This window comes from Vombatus ursinus, unplaced genomic scaffold, assembly GCF_900497805.2.
Source record: "Vombatus ursinus unplaced genomic scaffold, bare-nosed wombat genome assembly UNPS02014863.1, whole genome shotgun sequence".
NCBI classification, from domain to species: Eukaryota; Metazoa; Chordata; class Mammalia; order Diprotodontia; family Vombatidae; genus Vombatus; species Vombatus ursinus.
Genome location: NW_020954641.1, coordinates 21,064,794 through 21,086,195, shown reverse-complemented (window position 1 = coordinate 21,086,195; position 21,402 = coordinate 21,064,794). Strand labels below are relative to the sequence as shown.

The window sequence follows — 21,402 nt, the reverse complement described above, 5'->3', positions numbered from 1 at the left end:
AATGTCTGTCAACCATGCAACCCATGCTTAAAAAAAAAAAAACAAAAACCCAACCCAGACAGCCCCCTTTCAGTGATCAGCATAGCGCTGTCACCTGGCATAGGCCTTCTTACTGTTACTTACTGTAACAGTAACTTACTGTTACTGTTACTTACTTCTTACTGACTCGCCAACAGGCATTTGGTAGAGGTTATACAATGGGACAGGGATTCTCAGAAGTATGATAAATGGAAAGGGAATAAGTATTTATAAGTCACTTACTATGTGCCAGGCACTGTGCTAAGTGCTTTTTAACAAAGATTATCTAATATGATCCTTACAACAACCCTTCAAGGTATGTACTGTTATAATCCCCATTTTATAGTTGAGGAAACTGAGGCAAATAGAGGTTAAGTAACTTGCTAGTAAATAGCTGAGGCTGGATTTGATCTCAGGTCTTCCTGACTCCAAGCCCAGAGCTCTATCCATTGTGCCACCTGAACACATGTTCTGGGAAACATGGAATTTGGAGGCATAAAATGAGGTCCTACAATGACACATCCTGGTGTGGGGCAAGACTGCTTATTTGGTTTGCTTTTGGGCCTGAGTTATCGAGATGATGCAGAAATCAACGATGGCAGCCCTGGCACTAGAGTATTTAATTAGCAGTCAAAGCTTTTTGGCTGGCATTCATAGGAGGGATCATTTAAAGAGAGAAGTAGACAGTAATTTCAAGATCCAGCATGGATCATGAAGCCTTCCTGGATCTACCCTCTTTCCCAACCACCAGTGATCTTTCCTCCCTCTGAAGGCCTTCTTGGTAGCATGTTGTAGTTCTCTTCTGGCCACATCACATCCTTCCTCATATTGTAGTTTTTTTTTGTGTTTTATGTAATCTGCATAGCATCTTCCCTTGCATATATGCAATAAACTATTGATTTTATTGAAATTAGTAAATTATTGAAATAGATTATTGACTCAATAAATTGTTGAATGAATGAACTGATGGTTTGAGATACAAAAGTGAGATGAAAAACAGTTTAGGTTTCCAAAGAGATCACCTGAGAGAGGTCAAATATCTGATAAACGAGGGGAGAGAAAAAATAATTGAGAAGTTGAGAGCAAGACAGAGAAGCAGTCAAGTTTAGAAGTTAGGAATCTGGGTTCTAGTCCTGTCTAGGCTAGAATGACTCCCTGGATGTGAAACCTTGAGCAGGTCACTTCTCTGTGAGACTCAGTTTCCTCACTATAAACTAATGGGATTGGAGCCAGGGTGGGATGATAGAAAGATCTTGAGTCAGATCTGGGTTCAGAGTGGAATCTAGAGGATCTGAGTTCAAATTTCACCTCTGACAAATCCCTCCTCTGTGACCTTGGACTTAACCTCCCTGGGCTTTATTTCCATTATGTGTAAGAGGGAACTGAATAAGAATAGATTTTGGGATCCCTTACAGTTTTATGTCTATGATCCTTTAATTAGTAGACCCCTAAGATCTTCTCCAGTTGTAAATTTCTGAGGAAAAGAAACACTGAAAAAGTTAAAAGTACTATGGAAGCAATGCTACATAGTGGCAAGAAAGGTGGATTTGGAATTGGAATGACCCAGGTTCAAGTCCCGACTTGGTCAAAACATGCAAGCTTATAGGCCCTACAAAGGCAGGGACTGTCTTTTGCCTCTTTTTTTTGGGGGGGGGGTAGTTAAATTTGACCTCTCACTCTTTTTTTTTTTTTGGGAGGCAATGGGGTTAAGTGACTTGCCCAGGGTCACACAGCTAGTAAGTGTCAAATGTCTGGTCTGAGACTAGATTTGAACTTAGGTCCTCCTGACTCCAAGGCCAGAGCTCTACCCACTATGCAACCTACCTGCCCCTTCATTCCTTTTTTTTTTTAATTAAAAATTGTTTTTTCAACATTCACTTTTATAAGATTTTGAGTTCCAAATTTTTTTCTTCCTCCCTCCCTTCCCCAAGAAGGCATTTTTGCTTCTTTTTGTATCCCCAACATTTACAAAGGGCCTGACACATAGTAGGAGCTTAATAAATGTTCAGTTACTGACTGGGTGACCCGCGACAAAATTAGTAAATCTCTTTTCGACTCAGTTTTCTCATATTTAAGGTCATAGATTTAGAGCTAGAAGGAAACTTAGAGGTCATATAATCCAACCCCCTCCTTTTACAGATGAACAAATTGAGGATAAGAGAGATAAACTGACTTGCCATGTTACATACTCAGTAAGTGATCGAACCGGGATTCAAGGCCTCATCTAGCACTCCTTCTATTGTACTGCATGGCTCTGTCAAATGGGGATATCAGTGCTATCTCACATGGTGGTTGTGAGAAAAGCACTTTCTAAGTCTTGAAGTGCTGTGTATATATGAGTTGGATGAGTATGGAACAGTGGATAGAGAAGTGCCTTGGAATTAGGAAGACCTGGTCTTAAGGCCCATCACGGATATGTCTCGGCTAGGTGACCCCAGGCAGGTCATTCATCTGTCACACTAGTGAAATTACAAATTCATTTTCTAGTTTGATTAATTTTATACGAAAGGATTATGATAGTGATTAAAACTTCAAAAATAAGTTTTAATAACTGTGAAAATTTCACTCCTTTGTGGAAACTGGTTCCTAGCTGTTTTTCCCTAAGGTTTCTTTACCCTTCAAAAATTACCTGGAAAACTTGGTCACACTCCCAGCAGTTCAGCTATATATTTTTCTCTTACAACTATAGAATTAATTTGTTTCTGGACAGAATGGGATAGCCTGCACAAAGCAGGCTGGTCACATTCCAGGTACTCAGCGAGATTTCTGGGCTCCAAGACTGCTTTCTCACTGAAGAGCCAAAAGGAGGACCTTATTCCACGAACCACTGGGCAAGTGTCTGATGGTCCTCTAGGGTAATCTCACCCCAGCCTTGAAAAACATGTACAAAAATGAGAGAAAAAGGCATATCAATGGAGTTGGCTTCAGAGAGTTGTATCCTTTACAGCTAGAGATATCTTTATCCCAGTTTACCTTGCATTGGCCAGAACTTTTCACAGCAGGCAACTGTGAATGTCTCTCATACTTAGATCCACATGCACAGTGGGGAACCTTGCTTAGATTCATAGGAGGGCTGGGCCTGTGGAGTCAGCAAGTGAAAAGGGAAGAATTTCCATGGCTCCAGGCCTCAGTTTGCCTAAGAAATGAAAATAGCTAATAATAACTAGCATTTATAAAGTGCCAACTGTGTTCCAGGCACTGTGCTAGGTACTTTACAAATATTATCTAATTTGATCCTCACAACAATCGTGGGAGGTAGGTGCTATTATTATCCCCATTTTGCAGTTGAGGAAACTGAGGCAAACAGAGGTTAAATGACCTGCCAAGAATCACATAGCAAGTAAGCATCTGAGGCTGGATTTGAACTCATGTCTTCCTGACTCCAAGCCCAGCACTCAAATCAAATCAAATCCCAGATTGATAGAAAAGCATATTAAGTGAAAAGACCTGCATAGATGACAATGCCGACCACCACCTCTGTGTTCCTGATGGTGCACCCACGGAGCAGAAGACTCTCACTGTTAAAGCCAGTCCTGGTCTGATCTGGATGTTCCCTAGGAAGAAGAAAAGAAAATGTTCACAACAGTTCTAGGATTATCTCTAGGGTTAGGACCATAAAACTGGTGGGGTGAGAGAGGTTTCTTTCTAAGTAAAGGACAGGACAGGACAACTCAATTAGCTATAAGTGAAGTTCTCATCCCTCCTGCCTATCTTTATTTATTGTTATCTCTATTTATTACTTCTGGACTCAAGAGGGTGGGATTAGAAATTAGAACCTGATTACCCAGGGGGGAAACCACCACTAACTAATTTCAGTTCACTTATTAAGCACCTATTGTGTACAGAACACTATTTTGGGCACTAGAGAGATGAAATTTAAATGACATAATCCCTACCTTCATGGATCTTACATTTGAGTAGGGTCACATGACATTAACGTGTAATACAAAATAACCATAATATAAAAGAATACAATGATAGGTGCATGAAATGTACAAGCCAAGTGCTATGTGAGGTTTCAGAGGTGAGAGGTCATCAAAATGAAGAGCTCAGGAAGTCTGGAGGAGTTGGCAACTAAGCTGGGATTTAAAGAATAGATAGAAGTTTAATAGGTAGCGGGACAAAAAGCTGTTTCAAGTATAGGGGGAGTACTGTTCCATCAGTCTGGACATATCTTCAATACATAAGAAATGTATTGTAGCAGGTGAGTATGATTTTCCTCATTTTACAGATGAAGAGGCTGAGATTCTGAGAGGTTATAAATAGTACTTCAGTATTCCAGTACTTCAAAGGATGTGAGATCTCGCCAATGTGGGTATACTTGTCATTACTGTTATTTGCAAACCAATTGTATCTTTTCATCCTATATGATTTTTATCCATAGTCTCCCATAGATCTTCCATGGATGATTCATTCAACATTTAGGAGCCTTTTCTCAAGGACTAGGTCTCTCTGACAATAATGAAAATAGTTAATATTTATATAGTGTCTTAAAGCTTGCAAAGCACTATATGTATTATATATATTCATATAGATATATCTACATATTTACATGTATGTGTGTATACACATGTGCATATATAAATGTAAAATCTCATTTTATTTTCACCACAAACTTACATAATAAGTGTTACAACCCTTTTGCTAGGTGAGGAAACTGAGCCTGAGAGAGGTTAAATGATTTGCCCATTTTTATATAGCTTCTAAGTGAGATAGGATTTGAACTCAAGTCTTACTGACTATGAGTCTACCACTCTATCTGCTATGCCACTTACCATACTAAGCTACCCCTCTGTTATCCCTTACTTTGAACATATGCATGATTCACTTCTTTCCTCTTCATAAATTTCCTTAATGAAATCCATTATACTATTTCCTCCATAATGGAAATACACGCTAGTCTACTTGTATCCACCATGCCACTTTTTATTGCCCTTTTGGTCACATTTATTTTATAGTTTACCATAATCTGAATCCATCATCTCATCTGACTGTCAAAATAATCCTATGACACTTGTAAATCTAGGAGAACTACCCCAGTTTTATAGATGACAGACTGGAGGCTAAGTGCCCTGTGCCTCTGTCTCCTTTTCCCAATTCACACACTCACTACGCTACTTCAGGCCCTCATCACCTTTTGCCAGTTGTTATTTGCACTTAATAAATGCTGACTGATTGATTCATTGATTCACTGCTAGGTTTGCCTTGCTGCAGAGTGAGAGATATGGTATTATCTTAACGATTCTGCATATTATAGTTTGGGATGAGGTTATCTCAGAAATTACTTTGTTGGTGTGATGTATAAAGCCGCTCAGGAATAGTCCTGATGACAAGTCCCTAGTCCTACCTTGCTATCCATCCCTATTTGCCAAGACAAGGTTTTAGAAATAATGAGTGTTGAGTATGTTATGACTAGAGTCTCAGTTTATCACAAGTTTTTGTGACCTTCTGTGTTGATACTTGATGAAAATCTCCACACCTTGCTACTTTAGCTTCCCAGACAGATACACAGACGTGATACTTCCTTTTCAATCAGCCAGAAAGAGGATTAAAGAATGATAAGCTGCTGCTTTGCCACAGAATACCTGGTTCTGAGTTTTTACAAAGAAAATCTATTTGGATGACTTGGGATCCCTTTGTTTACAGCTGATATGCTACGAAGCAATGCCTTTAAACTTCAGAACAGAATTGTAAGGAAAGTTGGTCCTCATTTCAGAGAAGAGATAAATGAAAAGTAGTGGGCTTTTGGGAAAAGCAGGTGTCTTCTAAAAGGGGGTTTGTTTATTTAGACTTTAAGCAAACTCCAAACTTTAGAGAGTGAATCTGTAACAATTTGCTAGTGGTCTAGTCAAGTAATTTCCCTTATCTAAGTGACAGAGAAAGCCACTTCCTAATCTTCCTCCAGGGCTAAGCCCCAGATTTAGAGCTAAAGATCTCTGAAATGATGTTTTCCTTCTTCAGGTCATTTATATTAGTGTTTGTATAAGTCATATGAGTTATATGTCAGTGTGCATGCTTTCTATATAATTTGAATCAAACCAAATTGAATGGAGTCTTTGGTTTAAAGTAGTTTAGCTCTCTTTTAAGTTATTATTTCTCTCTATTCTTTCTTTTGTCTATACTCTCCCTTGGTCTCTCCCATATATACCATTCCCAATTATGTACCATATGATAGAGGCACTTACTATATGATAGGTATGAGTGCTTGGCTTGAAGTCAGGAAGACCTGATTTTGAATCCTGCCTCAGATATTAACTAGCTGTGCGACTTTGGGCAAATCAGTTAATAACCTCATCTACACAATGGGGATCATGATAGCTCCTACCTCTTACAGCATAGTAGAATCAAATGAAATAGCATGTAAAGGTTTTAGTAGGCCTTAAAGAACTATATGAATAATAATATTGTTGTTATTATTATTATGACAATAGAAGATAAGACCAGAGAGAAAGGGAGAAAGAGCCCTTACCTTCATTTTATGTTTCATTGGGTAGAGTGGTGACTACCTATTCTGAGGCCTGAGGCAAGCATACCAAAACATGCAAACACAAACAACATGACAGGTGCCTTCATATTGCTTTTTAAATGATTGAGATAAATTATTAAATCAAATTCAACTCAGGCTGTGTGTATAAATATGTGTGTTGGGAGATATCTCAGTCCTCAAGACACAAATCTCCACGAGGGGAGACTCCAGGATGTTATCTGGTTGCAAGGATAAAGAGATCTGGTATGCCACAAAACCACTGCAGGGAGAGTGAGCAGAGTAGGACCATATGGGAAGGATTTCACTGATAGTATGGCCATAGTGGAGCAGAGCAGAAGAGGCAATGAAAAGTATTAGATGGTTGTTCCCTATTTTAACAAATTATTCTTATCAATTAAGTGCTATACTCAGTAGAGTGCAAGTGCTCTCAATTTTGGCGTTTTGGGACAAAGCCCAATTGGCCCCACCTTAGTTACAGCCTAGCCATTCAGGGAGGTGTCTCCATTATGTTTCTGAACACTTTGATATTCCCAAACAAAAGATGGAGGAGACTCCAGAGAAGTAGGAGAACTTGGTTCTAGTCTGAGTTTTGATACAACTTTCTCTATGACCTTTGGCAAGTCACTTTCCCTCTCTAGGCCTCAGTATCCTCTTCTATAAAAGGAAGGATTGGACTGGGTGGTTTCTAAGGTCTCATCTAGCTCTAAATCTATGATCTGTGGCTTTGTCAGCCTCACAGAAGGATCAACATACCTGTTATTGAGGAGGAATTAGAGTGAGGGTGGTGAGAAAAATCAGTTGAAGATTCACCATGGTTCACGGTTCTTAGAAAAAAAATCTAGTTGGTGACCAGCCTATAATCCTATGAGTACATTCTTTGGGGATGAGGAAGAATACATTGTCTCTACAAATGAACTTCTCCACAATTAATAAAATAGTATCAATTTCTTGTGAAGTGGTTTCTAAGCAAACAGCCAATATCAGAATAATTCTGAAGTTAAATTCTTTTCCAGGTATAATTAGGCTACTCTCACGTACAAAATCCTTCAGTCTTCTCCATTGCCTGTGTAATGAATTAGTAATTACTCAGCTGGGTATTTAAGACCTGCCACAGTATGGCTATAATATGTCATTCTAGCTTTATATTATACTCTTCCCCTAACTGGATTCCAAGCTTAACATGTCATTTCTTGACCCGGTGCATTTGTACAGGTTGTTTCCAGTCCTTGGAATGCCCCTCTCTTCTTTCCCCAATTCAGAATCCTTCCCTTCCTGTAAAGGCTTAGAATATGTGGCCAGCTCCTTAAAGAAATATTTCCTGATCCCTTTAGGTGAAAGTTTTCTCTCCCTATTTACTCTGGTCACGCTAGACATTGTATTATGTTTATCTGTACTTTAAAAAAAATTACCAAGTAGAATGTAAGCTTCTTGAAGCAAGGAACTATGCTTTTTTATCTTTATATCTGTGGCCACAAGCATAGTACCTTGAACTAGCTGATTCTTAGCAAATGCTTGTTTCTTGAATTCAACTGTCTGTCTCATCATGGAGTGGAGGTGATACTAGGTTCTTGAAGGCTCCATTGAGGAACACAAGCTCTGGCCTTACTAAGCTGAAAAAGTTTCAAATACTGGTTTGGTATTGGACTGTGTGTCATGTAAGGAACATTATAAGTCTGGAGGGGGTCGTCATTAAGTCTTTTAAAGGATGATGAATCTTTCGGCCACAGGAACTCTTAGAGACCTAACAAGTTACAGAAGTGTTACGATAATAATAATAGTAACAAAATCAATGCTAGCTAGCATTTATATAGTACTTTAAAGATTATGAACACTTTACAAATATTATCTCATTTAATCCTTACAAGAACCCTGGGGTGCTATTGTCGGTGCTATTATGCTTTCCATTTTACAATCTGAGGCACCAAGCAGTTAAGTGACTTGCCCAGGGTGGCATAGATATTAAATATCTGAGGCTAGATCTGAACTCAAGTCTTCCTAACTTCAAGTTCAGCACTCTGTTTATAGGGACACCAAGCTACCTCTCTACCACTGGAGGCAGTATCCACACTGCCAAAACCATGGGTCCCTAAATACTTGAATCAATAGATGCTGGAATCAGTAGAGCTGGAAGGGACCTCAAATGTCTTCTAGTTTAACCCCTTCTTTTTCCAGCTAAGGAAAATGGGGATCAGAGAAATTAAGTCACTTCCTCAAGTTTCAGAGGTGGGACTTGAACCTTGCAAGATCCTCTGACTCCACAGTCTATGATCTTTCCATTATACCATGTGACTTCTCCAATATGAGATCACTGTATCTGCACTGGGACATTGAATCCAAATCCTTTCTCTCTTTATGTTTGGCTAGGAAAGACAGTAGTATGTAACAGAGAGAAGGGCAGCTTCAGAGTCAAGAATACCTGGCTCAAGTCCCACCTCCTCAAAACCTGGCTGGTGAATTCAGTCTGTATACTTAACCTCCCAGTGTTTTACTATCTGACTACTATAGTTTGCAGAAGACTGGCTGATCCGCACTAGCGGAGGGAACCTCTTCACGTCCCTGTTCTATACAAAAGAAAAAACAGGTCTAGCCAGAGGAGGTATTAATGGGATTTTTACAATAATACCCTATGGTCTCAAGTATAGGTATGGTGCTTTATACAAATTAGGTATATAATAAAAGTTTTTAAAACTTTTAGGTGTATAACAAAAGTTTTTAAAACTGAACACAGACCATACTTTTCCTGCTTTTTTACACAGTAAGGCTTGTGAAAAATCTGAGAATGGCCTAAAATTACAATTTTAATAAGAGAAAGACAAAGTAATGAAGCTGAAAAAAGGAGGTGGTGATCAGATTAAATGAAATATCTTTATTTGAATTGAAAGAATATAAAAGAGCTACTTTGGGTATATATATATGTACATATATACTATATATATACATACACACACATGCACACACATTTGCATTTTTTGTGCAATCATTTCTCAATGTCAGCCTCTATGAGTGGACAGCTTATATTTGGATCAGTATAGCGGTGCCTTGTTTCATTGTATGGTACAAGGTATTATGAATTGGGATAAAGGAAGACCAAAAGCTTGTAGACTATTCAGAAATCTAGTGCTAATATATCCTGAATAATTTCTTCAATAAGAGAATCAGACAAAACTAAACATGATAAGCATAAAATAATGTCACCAAAAATGAAATTGACTGTCTACTAACTTCAAATGATTATTTCCTAAAGATTAATTTATGGACTAGTAAAGCAAAGGTCAAAAACATCACAAACAAGAAAAAGAGGATAATGGTGAAGAAAAGATAATGGTGAATTTCATGCAATTATAACAGCTATTCCTTGAGCTAATCACATTAGATGAAAAGTAGAAAATAGATAAAGGAACTGGCTTTGACTCTGATTATTAATATTTCCCTCAGACTTTTAACTGATAAAACTCAATTGCCACATTGAGGAGGCCAAAAGACCCCAGAATCCAGTTCACTCAGCCAACACTACATCTCTTTGCCAAACAGAGAGAAATGGCAGCCAAGGGTAGACTAGGTTTTGAATAGAAACTCAATTTGTAAAATGAGGTGGTTGGGGGAAGATCACAAGTACTATGACCTCACAAAAGAATGAAAGGTAGTGGGAGAGAAAATGAGTTTGTAAAAAGCACAGCATAAAGACCCAAGATCATTTATAATTGAGGGTGGAAAGTGGCAGAAACAAATAGGAGAAAAAATGAAACAAATACATTTTATTGATACATATGCTCATCATTGTTGACCACGGTCTTTAACCTCAGTTCTATTTAGGAATATAAAGGGGTCCTCTGAACTTGTCTTTTTGAGTTGTCATATTTGCCAGAAACACTGGACCCAGAGTATACAGAAGGCCCTGAATATGTTAAGGAAAAAGGACCATGACCCCCATAACCCTCCCTCCAAGCTGACATAATTTGTTGTTTGCATCCCAAATTGGATTCCCTGTGTGTCCTTGGGAGTCAAGACAAGTGCCAGTTGGTCCCCACTCATCTGAGAAACTGCTTGTACATATGGGACTCTTGTAGATGAGCAAATCACTCTATATTCATCGTCTAGCAGTTTGCAAGGGAAAAGAATGTCACTTTTGTCATCACTTGACTCCTCTTCTTTGGGAGGGGTTTTGTCCTTTTCCCACCTTTACTACATCTTTCCTCCTCCCATGCCACGCCCCTTTAGGTAGAGATTTCTGGTTTCTCCTTCTCCCTTTTGTTTTACTGTCATAAATATGCAAACTTCTGTATGGATTGTGAACTCTTTGGGTTCCACCTGCATGTTCATTTCTCTTGTAATAAACGTAGTTTTCATGTAAGTTTCATAAAGTTGTGATTGCCTGTTGACAATTCACAATATACTACATAAGGAAGTGGAAATAAAACTCAAGGGAATTACGTCAGAAAGTCAAAAAGAAGAGCTTTGTTCTTGAGGTGTCATGATTTTGAAAATGATAAGGGAATCAAATTTTAGTATATCTAAAAGAGGGTGGAAGACTGCAAGTGATTGGAAAAAATCATAAAAGATTTACTACTACAGAATTGTGAGCAAGAAGACATAAGCAACTACTGACCAGTATGTCTGTTTTCTCATCTGTATGAAATCTTTATGAAACTGATCTGTAAAAATGAGCAGGCTGGACTAGGGCCTTTGTATGTAGTCTCTTCTAGCTCCAGGGCAATGATCCTATGACCTACACAGGTGCAAAAGGTATCTCTGATGAAAATATGATAAGGGAACAGGAAGGCTTTTGCAACTGATTTTCTAAGAGACACCACGTCTTCACAGTCAAACAAGAAATTGAAATGTGAAGAGAATAAAGACCATGTTGCATTGACTGAGTGCTGTTTATAAAAAACAAACTTGAATTCAGTAGACCAAGATGCATCTGAAGTGTCTTTTATGAATATGCTAAAATCACATATGACTTTTTGATAAATGTAACCATAGAGATAGCTTTGTTCAATAAATCTCTGATATCAATGTGAAGTGAGGCAGAAAACAAGGAGATGTATGCTCACCAAAGCTATCCTGCAAAGAGTCCAAATGGAAGGGGGATTCCCTCTTGAAGGTGAAGTCCTTTAGAGGCTTCTGTTTGGGGATGATATAGTGCTGAACCCATCAGTACTTGGAATAATTACAGGGCTAGCTCACTGAGATCCCTGGCCACTCAAAAGAGATAGGTTTAATGATTCATACAGGAAAAACCAAATGGATAAAGAATACTTATTGTCTCAGGATATAATAAGCAGTTGGAAGCCCCATTCACTGGGTTAGTTTATCAGTATATCTGACTTGGACAGGGCTTAGAATTGAACAGGAGGAAGAGAACTGGCTGGACTGCCTTTGAGAAATGAAGCATCACTTTCAATAATTCCTAGTTGTCACCTGACACAGAAATTCACCTTTGGGTCTTTGGGTAATGATGAATGGGTCTGTGAATCATGGAACACCATAATCTCCAAAGAATCAAAAACGTGGGTAATCCAAAGGACAATGGAAATATGCACAGTGGGTATGAGTAGGCTGGAGCATATTACCAATTATGATTAATGTAAAGTATATCACCCAGGAAATAGATGATCAGAAAAGGTGATGCCTCAGTCAGTGGTGTTAAGATGCAATAGAAACAGATCCTGGCAGCCTGAAAATTGACTTAGAAAACCACAAATGAACATTATCTATGTTGTATTATATTTGGACTGTGAGTCTGATGCCTTGGTCATAAGTCAAAAGTAATGGGTGAACAAACTGACTAAGTTCTCCACTGGTACCCAAAGAATTCCAAAAGACCTAGAAAATGACCTCTAGCACAACGAGCAGTTTGTCTATGGAGGACTTATGGGAGGACATAGACAAGAATGACATAAAATGAGAAGGCCAGGATACACAGCCTTGTATTGTAAGCACAATGCCTTGCACACAGTAGGTACTAAAGAGATGTTTGTCGAATTGAAGTGAAATGGAGGTACTAAAGAGATCATAGATCTATTGAAGTATTAAATTATAACACTGTAATATTTTACATTTGTGGGTTCTTGATTTTTTTAGGGTATATCAGAGATACAGTATTGGTACAGTAGAAAGAGTATTGGACTTTGAGTCAGAACACTTAGTTTTGAACCTCAAGTCTGGGCAAGTTGCTTGACCTCTCTGAGCCTCAGTTTCCTCATCTATCAAAAGTATATTCTAACAACTTATACTACCTGCCTTACAGGGTTGTCGGGAGGAAAACGCTTTGTAAGCCTGAAAGAGCCCCTGAAATGTGAACCCAAATGTGAACTCAAATGTGATTTGCTGTTTGATCCCTATTTGACAGATGAGGAAACTGGGCTCAGGTAAATTAAGCGACTTGCCTGAGGTCACAGGGTTAGCTAGTGACAGAGCTGGGATGAGAACACTGATCTTTTGACTCCATATTCAAGGTTCTTTCCACAACACAACCATTGTTAAATGAATTATAAAACTGTCTGAGTAGCAGACAGGCTTTTCAATGTCAAACTCCCTTCATGTGGTAGAAATTGGTGCTCTGAACCACAAATGTCCACCAAGTCATTTCAAGAAAATATCCCAACTCAGTAGTTGCAAAGACAAACAAGGGACAATGGAAGATAGCGTGGGGCCATTGGTTACTTACATATAACCTTTGAATCTACTGAGGTTATTGTTAGGCTTCTCACACACGATCTTGCTTTGAAAGAGTTCTGGTTCAAACTGAGGCTCCTGTAAGAAAGATTATACCATGAGTTTATCTCGTTGGATAGACCCAGTTTTTAATAGGATCATCAGACAAGCTAATCACTATTAGAACTGTTCCGAATTAGCAGCCCAGCAAGGGGTAATCCCTTCTTTGTCATCATCTGAGAATTCTAATACAGTGGAAGAAAAAGTTAAATCCTCATTATGGGAGAGAAAAGCGACCAAAATCACCAATGTGTACTTGAGAGCCCAGCAAAGTATACAATAGGGATCACCTAGCCTGAGACCTACTCCATTGCCTGAATCTCTTTAGATCCCCCCTCCCATTTTTAGGATAATATAGTATAATAGGAAATATACAAGTGTGGGAGGCAGGAAACTTTGCAAAGCCTACTATATGCAAGAAAGAGTCTCTGCCTAGGTAATGGGGATAAAAATGTTTTTAAAAATGACACTGCCTTCAAGAAGTCTCTGCCTTCAAGGAGCCTGCATGCTATTGAATGGGGATAGGGCATGTATGTGACTAGTATCAGGTATGAAATGATAGGGCAAAGGGGAGAATCATTCAATGGCCCCTAGGAAAATTTGAGGGAGAGATTGCTACCCTGAGTTGGGGAGGGACTGGAGAAGGCTACATGGAAGAGGTGGTACCTGAACTGAGCCTTAAAGGTCCCTGACAGGTGAAGATGAAGAATACTCTATTTGGTCTCCTGGCCTGAGTTAGAGCAAAGATGCGGGTTTGAGGATTTACAAAAAAAATTGGTACTTAAGAAGCTAGTACAAGCATGAGCTTTATTACTATGTAGCACAGCAAGCAGGCAAAAACAAAAGCATACACACACACACACACACTATATGACAATGCAGACAGAGATTTGGCCATACACAGGGCCAGGGTCACTCATGTGACGGAAGGAATCACTTACCATGGCAAAAATCTCTGTGGAAGTATATTCTTTGAGTAGGTTTGAGCAGGGAAGTTTTATACCTTAAAGACAAGCTTGACTGAGGACAGGTAATCGATTTCAGATGTGGGAGGTGACATTCTGAACCACACTCAGATGTGGTAGTGAAATGCCCCAAGTCACTTATTGATACCAGATTTGGGTAAAGGAGTTTCCTAACTGCAAGCAGAAGTTGGGTGAGGGTCTGAATCTGTAATGGGAAACCCAGAAATGGGTGTTGGTGGGGACTTTCCCCCAATCAGAAGCCAAGATCATTTATGATGTGTTTGGCACAGGGTCAGAAGGAGTCAGGACAGTAGACAGGACAGGACAGGACAATTCAGGCTGTCATTGCTCATTGTTTATGGTCATGAGGACTACTCAGCCTAAGTGACTCCAGATTGGAGTTCTATCACTTATAGTTTCAATATCAAACAACATATTTCAAAAATCCCAATTTTCATGAGGAAAGAGTATATGAATTCCAACACAGGCTTGGAGAAATGGACTGAGGTAGGAAATGATATGTTGAGTTGGTGGAACAGTTATAAACAGTTACATTTTGACTGGAATGGAACCTATGTGAAGGGGGTCAGGTGAAATAAGATTGGAAAAGTAAGTTGAAGCCATACTGTGTAGGTATGACCTTAAGTGCCCTGTGATAAGAAGTCTGCATTCTATCATAGAGATAATAGGGAGCCATTGAAGTTTTTATTGTGAGGATAAAATAAGATCATGAGATTTGAAAACACTTTGAAAGTCGTTAACGCTTATATAAGGTGGTGGTAGTGGTGTTTTATGCATGGTGTAGTCAGAAATGTGAAAAAAAGCTAGCATTTATAAAGCACTCTAAGGTTTACAAAATGCTTCATAAATATTATCTCCTTTCATCCTCGCAACAACTCTGGAAGTTAGGTGCTGTTATTATTCCCACTTTACAGACGAGGAAACTGAAGCAGACAGAGGTGAAGTGACAAGCTAGAATCGCACAGCTAGTTAAGTAGATGAGGCAAGATTTGAACTAGGGTCTTCTTGATTCCAAGGCATCTAGGTGGTACAGTAGATAAGAGTTTTGGGCCTGAAGTCAGGAAGACTCATCTTTCTGAGTTCATATCTGGCCTCAGACACTAGCTGTGTGACCCTGGGTAAGTCACTTAACTCTGTTTGCCTCAGTTTCCTCATCTGTAAAATGAGCTGGAGAAAGAAATGGCGAGCCACTTGTATATCTGCCCAAAAAAACCCCTTAAATCGGGACATGAAAAGTCGGACACAATTGAACAACAATTGATTCCAGTTATCGCGCTCTAATTCACTCTATCCTCTGAACTCCTAGATGGTGTTTCTGAAATAGAGTTTGTGAAGGGGGTTATTCTTGGGAGTCCCTTGAAATCCCCCTTATAAGCATGTGGCATGAAGGATAAATTTGTCACTAAGTTTCACAGGACATAGAAATAAAGGGCAAATACATGGTAACAAAGGCAATGTTATCCTCTCTGAGTTTCTGTTTCCTCCTATCTTAAATGAGGATGTTAAAACGTGCCCTGTTTGTTTCACACAAATGAGATAATAGGTACAGTAGTACAATGATCATAGACTAGAGCTGGAAGCAATATTAGAAGGTTTCTAGTCCAACTTCCTTATCTTACAGATGAGGAACATGAGGTCCAAAGAGGTGGCCACTTGTGTGACTATCCAAGGTCCCATAAGCATCATATGGCAGAGTAAGGATTGGAACTCAGCTTCTTCTATTATATCACCTGTGAGGAGGCTTTGTAAATCGTAAAGCATAATACAAATGTAAGCTCTTTGACTAACCATAATTAGACTGTAAGCTCCTTGAGGGCAGGGACTATTTTTTTGCTTTTCTTTGTATCCCTAGCATTTAGCATAGTGCCTGGCACAGAAGAGGTGCTTCATCGATGTTTTTTGACTGACCATTATTATGAAAAAAGCAAAAAGACTTTAAAAACAAACCACAAATGTGTTGTTTGAAAGATCTGTAGCACTGGCCTATATTAGATAGGGCACCAATATTTGGAGGGTGCTCACAATTGTACTCTTATGGAAGAGAAGAAACAATTGAGCTTAGCACCTAGTTAGCAAGATTAAAGCAGAAAGGTGTCAGGCTTCCTCCCCCCAGCAGCTATATTCCAAGTGAGCTTCTTTACTATCCCCTATCACAGTAGCCTCACAGTCTCTGGCTACCTCGTCGGGCCTTGTTTCCCTTCCAGCATTCTGTGCTCCCCCTGCCCCAATAAATTTGTCTTCAAAAGTTGGTTTGCGGGTATATTTTTGTCCTGTTTGCTTGGCACCAAAACTGAGCGGACACATTTCTCCTGCTTGAAACAAATCACTTATCAACTAGCTTCTAAAAATAGCACCATTTCCCTTCTTGTATTAATTCTTTCAGGGACAAGAAATTACTGAGCTTCGAGATGGTGACAAATTATGCTGTAATTTGTCATTCCTTTTCTTGCCAATGATCAGGACATGTTCTTTACTTGCTTTTTACCCCGTGCCTCATTGCTGGATTTTGAAATCCAAACTTACCTCAAATGTGAATGTAACTTGAGTAATGTGATCCAATGAGCCCTTGGGAATGGTGTTCTTCCATAATAAATCTTCCTGCCCTTAATTTTAACCTCTGAGTATCATAGAACATTAGGGATAGAAAGGATCTTGGAATTTGCATTTTCCTGATGAAGACACTGAAGTGACTTACTGAAGGTTTCTTAGGACTGCCTGGCAGAGTTAACAGCTCAGGCCACCTATCTCCAGGCCTTTACTTTTCCCCCTCTACCATAACACGGTAGGACAATGGTGGGCAAAACTGTGAAGGAGAACTAACCTACTTTCCCTCCTTCCTTCCCTCCCTTCTTCCTTCCTCCTTCTTCCTTCCTTCCTACTTGATCCTGGAGGTAATAAGAAACCAATGGGTATTGAACCATTGAACAGGGGCATGAAACAGTCAGACCTATGCTTTAGAAAAATCACCTTGGTAGCTCAATGGACAGTGGACTGGAGGGAGGAGAGCCTTGAGGAATGGAAACTAATTAGAGGGTAACTGAAATCACTCAAATAACAAGTAATGAAGGGTTGAATGAAGGTGGTAGCTTCCTTTCTATTAATGCTTTTTCAAAAAATCGTGTTTACTTTCCAATGATTCCCCATTCTTCTACCCCCATGCTTGCCATGGAAGCCTCTATTGGGAAAAAAAAGAATTAAGCAAAACAAATGAAGAAAATGGCCACATCTGACAATATATACACCTCATTCTACAGAACACCTCCTTTTTGTTAAGAGGAAGGAGGCATGCTTCATCATCAATTCTCTGAAGTCATAATTGCTCACTGCCAAAATTGGTTGTTCCTGACTTACAACATATTGTCTTCTCTCCACATACATAGCCACCACCCTCATTCAACCCTTCATTATTTCTCATTTGGACTATTGCAATCACCCTCTAATTAGTCTCTCTTCCTCAAGGCTCTCCCTATTCTACTCCACTGTCCATGTAGCTACCAAAATGACTTTTCTAAAGCCTAGGTCTATGTCATGCCCGGGCTCAATGTTCATTGTTTCTTTATTACCTCTTGGTTCAGATATAAACTCCTCCATTTCACATGCACAGCTGTTCTTTACCTGGCCCCTGCCTACCTTTCCAGAGTTCATATACTTTACTCTCTTCTATGTACTTTATGATCAGCTAGACTGGCCTATTTGCTGTTTCTCAAACATGCTATTCCATCTCCCATCCTGTGCTTTCGTACTGGCTGCCTCTCATTCCTGGAATGCTCTGATCTCTCTACTGTCACCTCCTAGTTTTCTTAACTTTTTTCAAGATTGAGCTCAACTTTAATCTTCTGCAGGAAGCCTTTTCCTGGTCCTTCTCTGAGATTATCTTCTATCTACTATTTGTCTAACAAGGAGCTGACCAATTTACACATACACATTGTGGAAACAAATAAAATATCCTTTTTAGTTTCTCTAGAAATATTAAGAAATACTTTTTTCTCTGGCCTAAAACTTTTCCCTTTGGGAACATGAGAACAAAATCTAAGGCCTTCTTTTGAAATGGAGTATGGGTGATAACAAAACTTAATTCTTGTCTAGATGGTTTCATTGCCTTCCCAACCCCTGAAGTGACTAGTGCCATGACCCACCTAAGGACAGTGTTTTCTCTTCCAAAATGCAAGATTAAGATATTAATCACAGGAGGCAGAAGTAGGAGACCTTTTAGAGATTGACTTTTCCAGTGGTACTCTCATCACACCATATAGTCAACTCCTACTAATAAGATGGACCCTGCCAACAGGTGGCTTGTCAAATAGTCTAAAATCTACCAGGAATCCTTGACTGGAAAAATGCTTTGTTCAGAAGGACTTGACACTGACTGAGGCAACATTAGAAATATGATATATTAAGGGTGAATAGATGTAAAACACTGTAAAGATATTCATTCCTGATAAGGAATGCTGAAGAATAACTAATTCCATCAAGTCTTACTCTGATGGCTCCTCTTGGCATGGAAGTGACACTGGGCTTTCAAATGCTATGAAATGGGCAGTGCAAATTCTAGAAAATTCTACCATATTGGAAATACTTTGAATATGTTTCTGTGCCAGACTGAGTTTGCTGTCAGAAAGCCAACCTAGTTAAGAATTGAAAGGTTCATTAGGTGGGTCACTATGGGATGAATTCTTTGGCCATGGTGAACCATAAATTAAAGAAAAAAAATCTCCCAGTCCTCTACAATCCCCTTTTGTTTCTGTATCAGTGATGGTGGAATTAGTGGAAAAGACAGCAGAGGGAACTAAAAATCATAAAGTTTTTTGAACCATCTATAAACAAGAACATAACTGTAGATACTGTAAGTGTGAGGTTTTTGTCTGTTTTTTAGACCATTTACAAACATAAATATAACTGTTGTCTAATGACCAGTGAATTGATATCCTATTGGAAGAACTGAACAATATGAATATCGAACCCAGGAGACAAAAAGAAGTCACTGAAAAATAGAAGAAAGGTTCACAGGTTTTCCTTCTCTCTGAGGTTACTTTACATTCTGTATATATCTTGTACATGCCTAGTTATTTTCATGTTGTGTTTCTCATTAGAATGTAAGATCCTTGAGGACAGAGACTATTTTTTTCTCCTTTCTTCGTATTCCCCAGAACTTGGGGTAGTGTCTAGCATATAATGAGTGCCATATAAACATTTGCTAAACAAAGGAACTAGTGGAATAAGCTTCTGATGTGCCGAAGGACAAAAAGAAAAAAAAACATTACTGCATTGGACACCTTGCAGTGGTCATGATGAACATTAGCAAAGAGAAGACCATGAAGATAATTGCAACTTATGCAATTGAAAAGGATAAAGAAATACAGAAAGCCTATGAATAATTTAACATGTTCTTCCAGGTATATACTTTGAGATTTGGTGACTTCAATGGGAAATGTACATCAGGGGATGATAGTGAAAAGAAGTCATGCTCAAATGGATGGGTGATCTTATCACTGTGTAAATTCCTTCAAGTGAGGTAGATAACAAGCCATCCATGGCTGCCAATCCTGTCCAGCTATCGTCTAAGACCTCCTACAGTCCACCACAGGGGGACCACCCAACATGTTGGGAGCTTTCCTTACTTTTTCTTGATACATCAAAGATACCAAACAATCACATAGGCTGTTCATAGGTTATCCTCAGCTCTTGCCATGTGCCAGCCCATCTTCTTTTTCACTCATAAATTTATTTGATGACATTCTCTATTCCAATTCTTTGTAATTTCTTGTTTGTGATGTGTGGGAGCCTACTCATACCTGTCATGCTCTTCTACATGGTGAAAAGTATGTAGTATAATATGGCTTAGGTTAGAGAAATGGAAGAAGTCAAAGGATTGTAGATAACTCTGAAGCATCATGCCTATGAGGCATGAGTACTTCAGAAGAATGAGATGGGAGGGACATGGTGAGCACCTGTTGTTCATTAAACAAAAAACCAATTGAAATACTCAATATTATCTGACAGGGAGTGATGTTTATTGATATGTCATATTAGAATCAGCTGCATGCCATTAGATCCTCAACTAGTTAGAGCAAAAGAATCAAAATCAAATAAAAAAAAGGATAATGACATGAAAAACACACTGTGAACAATCACAATAGCTTAAACCTGAACTATTCCACTGAGGTATTGAAGTTGAGATGTGGGAAATGGAAAGAAGACAAGGATATTGCTATCACTTATAACCATTTCTTGCAAGAGTTTAACTGATACACAGCAGTTTCCATAAGGAATTCCAAAGAGTTCAGACACTGCCTTAGTCATTCAACATTTGATCTTGTGAAGGGAAGCACTGATGGAAGATATAAACTCATTAAAAAGAAAACACTATGAAGGAGGATGGTGGAAGATTTCTAGCAGCAACATCTTTCAAAAGAGTAAAAATAGGAGAAGCAAAATCAAGTCTAAAGAAGACTTGACATGAGACCCAAATGAGCAGCACCAACCCTAGAACATTCCTAGATGAAAATGGCAGAATAAAAACAAAAAGATATAACCTGTAACAAATCCATCAACATTTCTATGATGATTTATTTCCATTCATCAATGACAGAGAGATCAACTCCATTTGAACTTTAACACCTCAGTCACCAAAGAGATAAATGCTGAAGTAGAACTAGCACTTAGGAAGCTAGAATAACTGTATCAGATCAAGAATACACCAAGGATATTGGTGCTGGGGCAATACAATTTTGGAAAGTCTTGAAGGATCACTTTATAAGATATCTCAGGAAGTGGAAGAAACCAATGGAATGGAAAAAATAGTGTATGATATTAATATCCTAAAAAAGTAGTTGACTATGAACCTATAATGTCTGTCTAATTTTTAGAAACATCTTTATGAGGGTGATCTTCATATGTGTGTGTATATATATATATATATATACATACACATACATACATATATACATATATTTATATGGAATCCCTGATAAAAATATGAAAAAGGAATAGCAGATTTTTTTAAATTATATTCAATTATATATCATATATATTTTGTCAAATAGTTAATTTAAAGATTCAAAGATATAGTCTCCTGTGTTTACTGTTTGCTGATTTACAAAAAGAAAAAGATTTGACTCACTAGAGCAAAAAAAGAATCTTCAAGGCTCAACAAGGAGTCTCTCATACATATGTTAATATCATACGAGTGTCCCG

The 21,402-nt window shown here is 38.6% G+C and overlaps 1 protein-coding gene across 3 annotated transcripts in view; it reads right to left on the bottom strand.

The window, feature by feature from the left end:
- ATP10B (ATPase phospholipid transporting 10B (putative)) overlaps nt 1-21,402 on the bottom strand; it is a 334,760-nt gene that overhangs the window by 78,541 nt on the left and 234,817 nt on the right. For all 3 annotated transcript variants that reach the window (XM_027842047.1, XM_027842049.1, XM_027842048.1), the window contains 2 exons: nt 13,176-13,261; nt 3,466-3,572 (listed from right to left, as the gene is read on the bottom strand). In XM_027842047.1, coding sequence (XP_027697848.1) covers nt 3,466-3,572; nt 13,176-13,261 — 193 coding nt within the window. The remainder of the gene's footprint in view (nt 1-3,465; nt 3,573-13,175; nt 13,262-21,402) is intronic.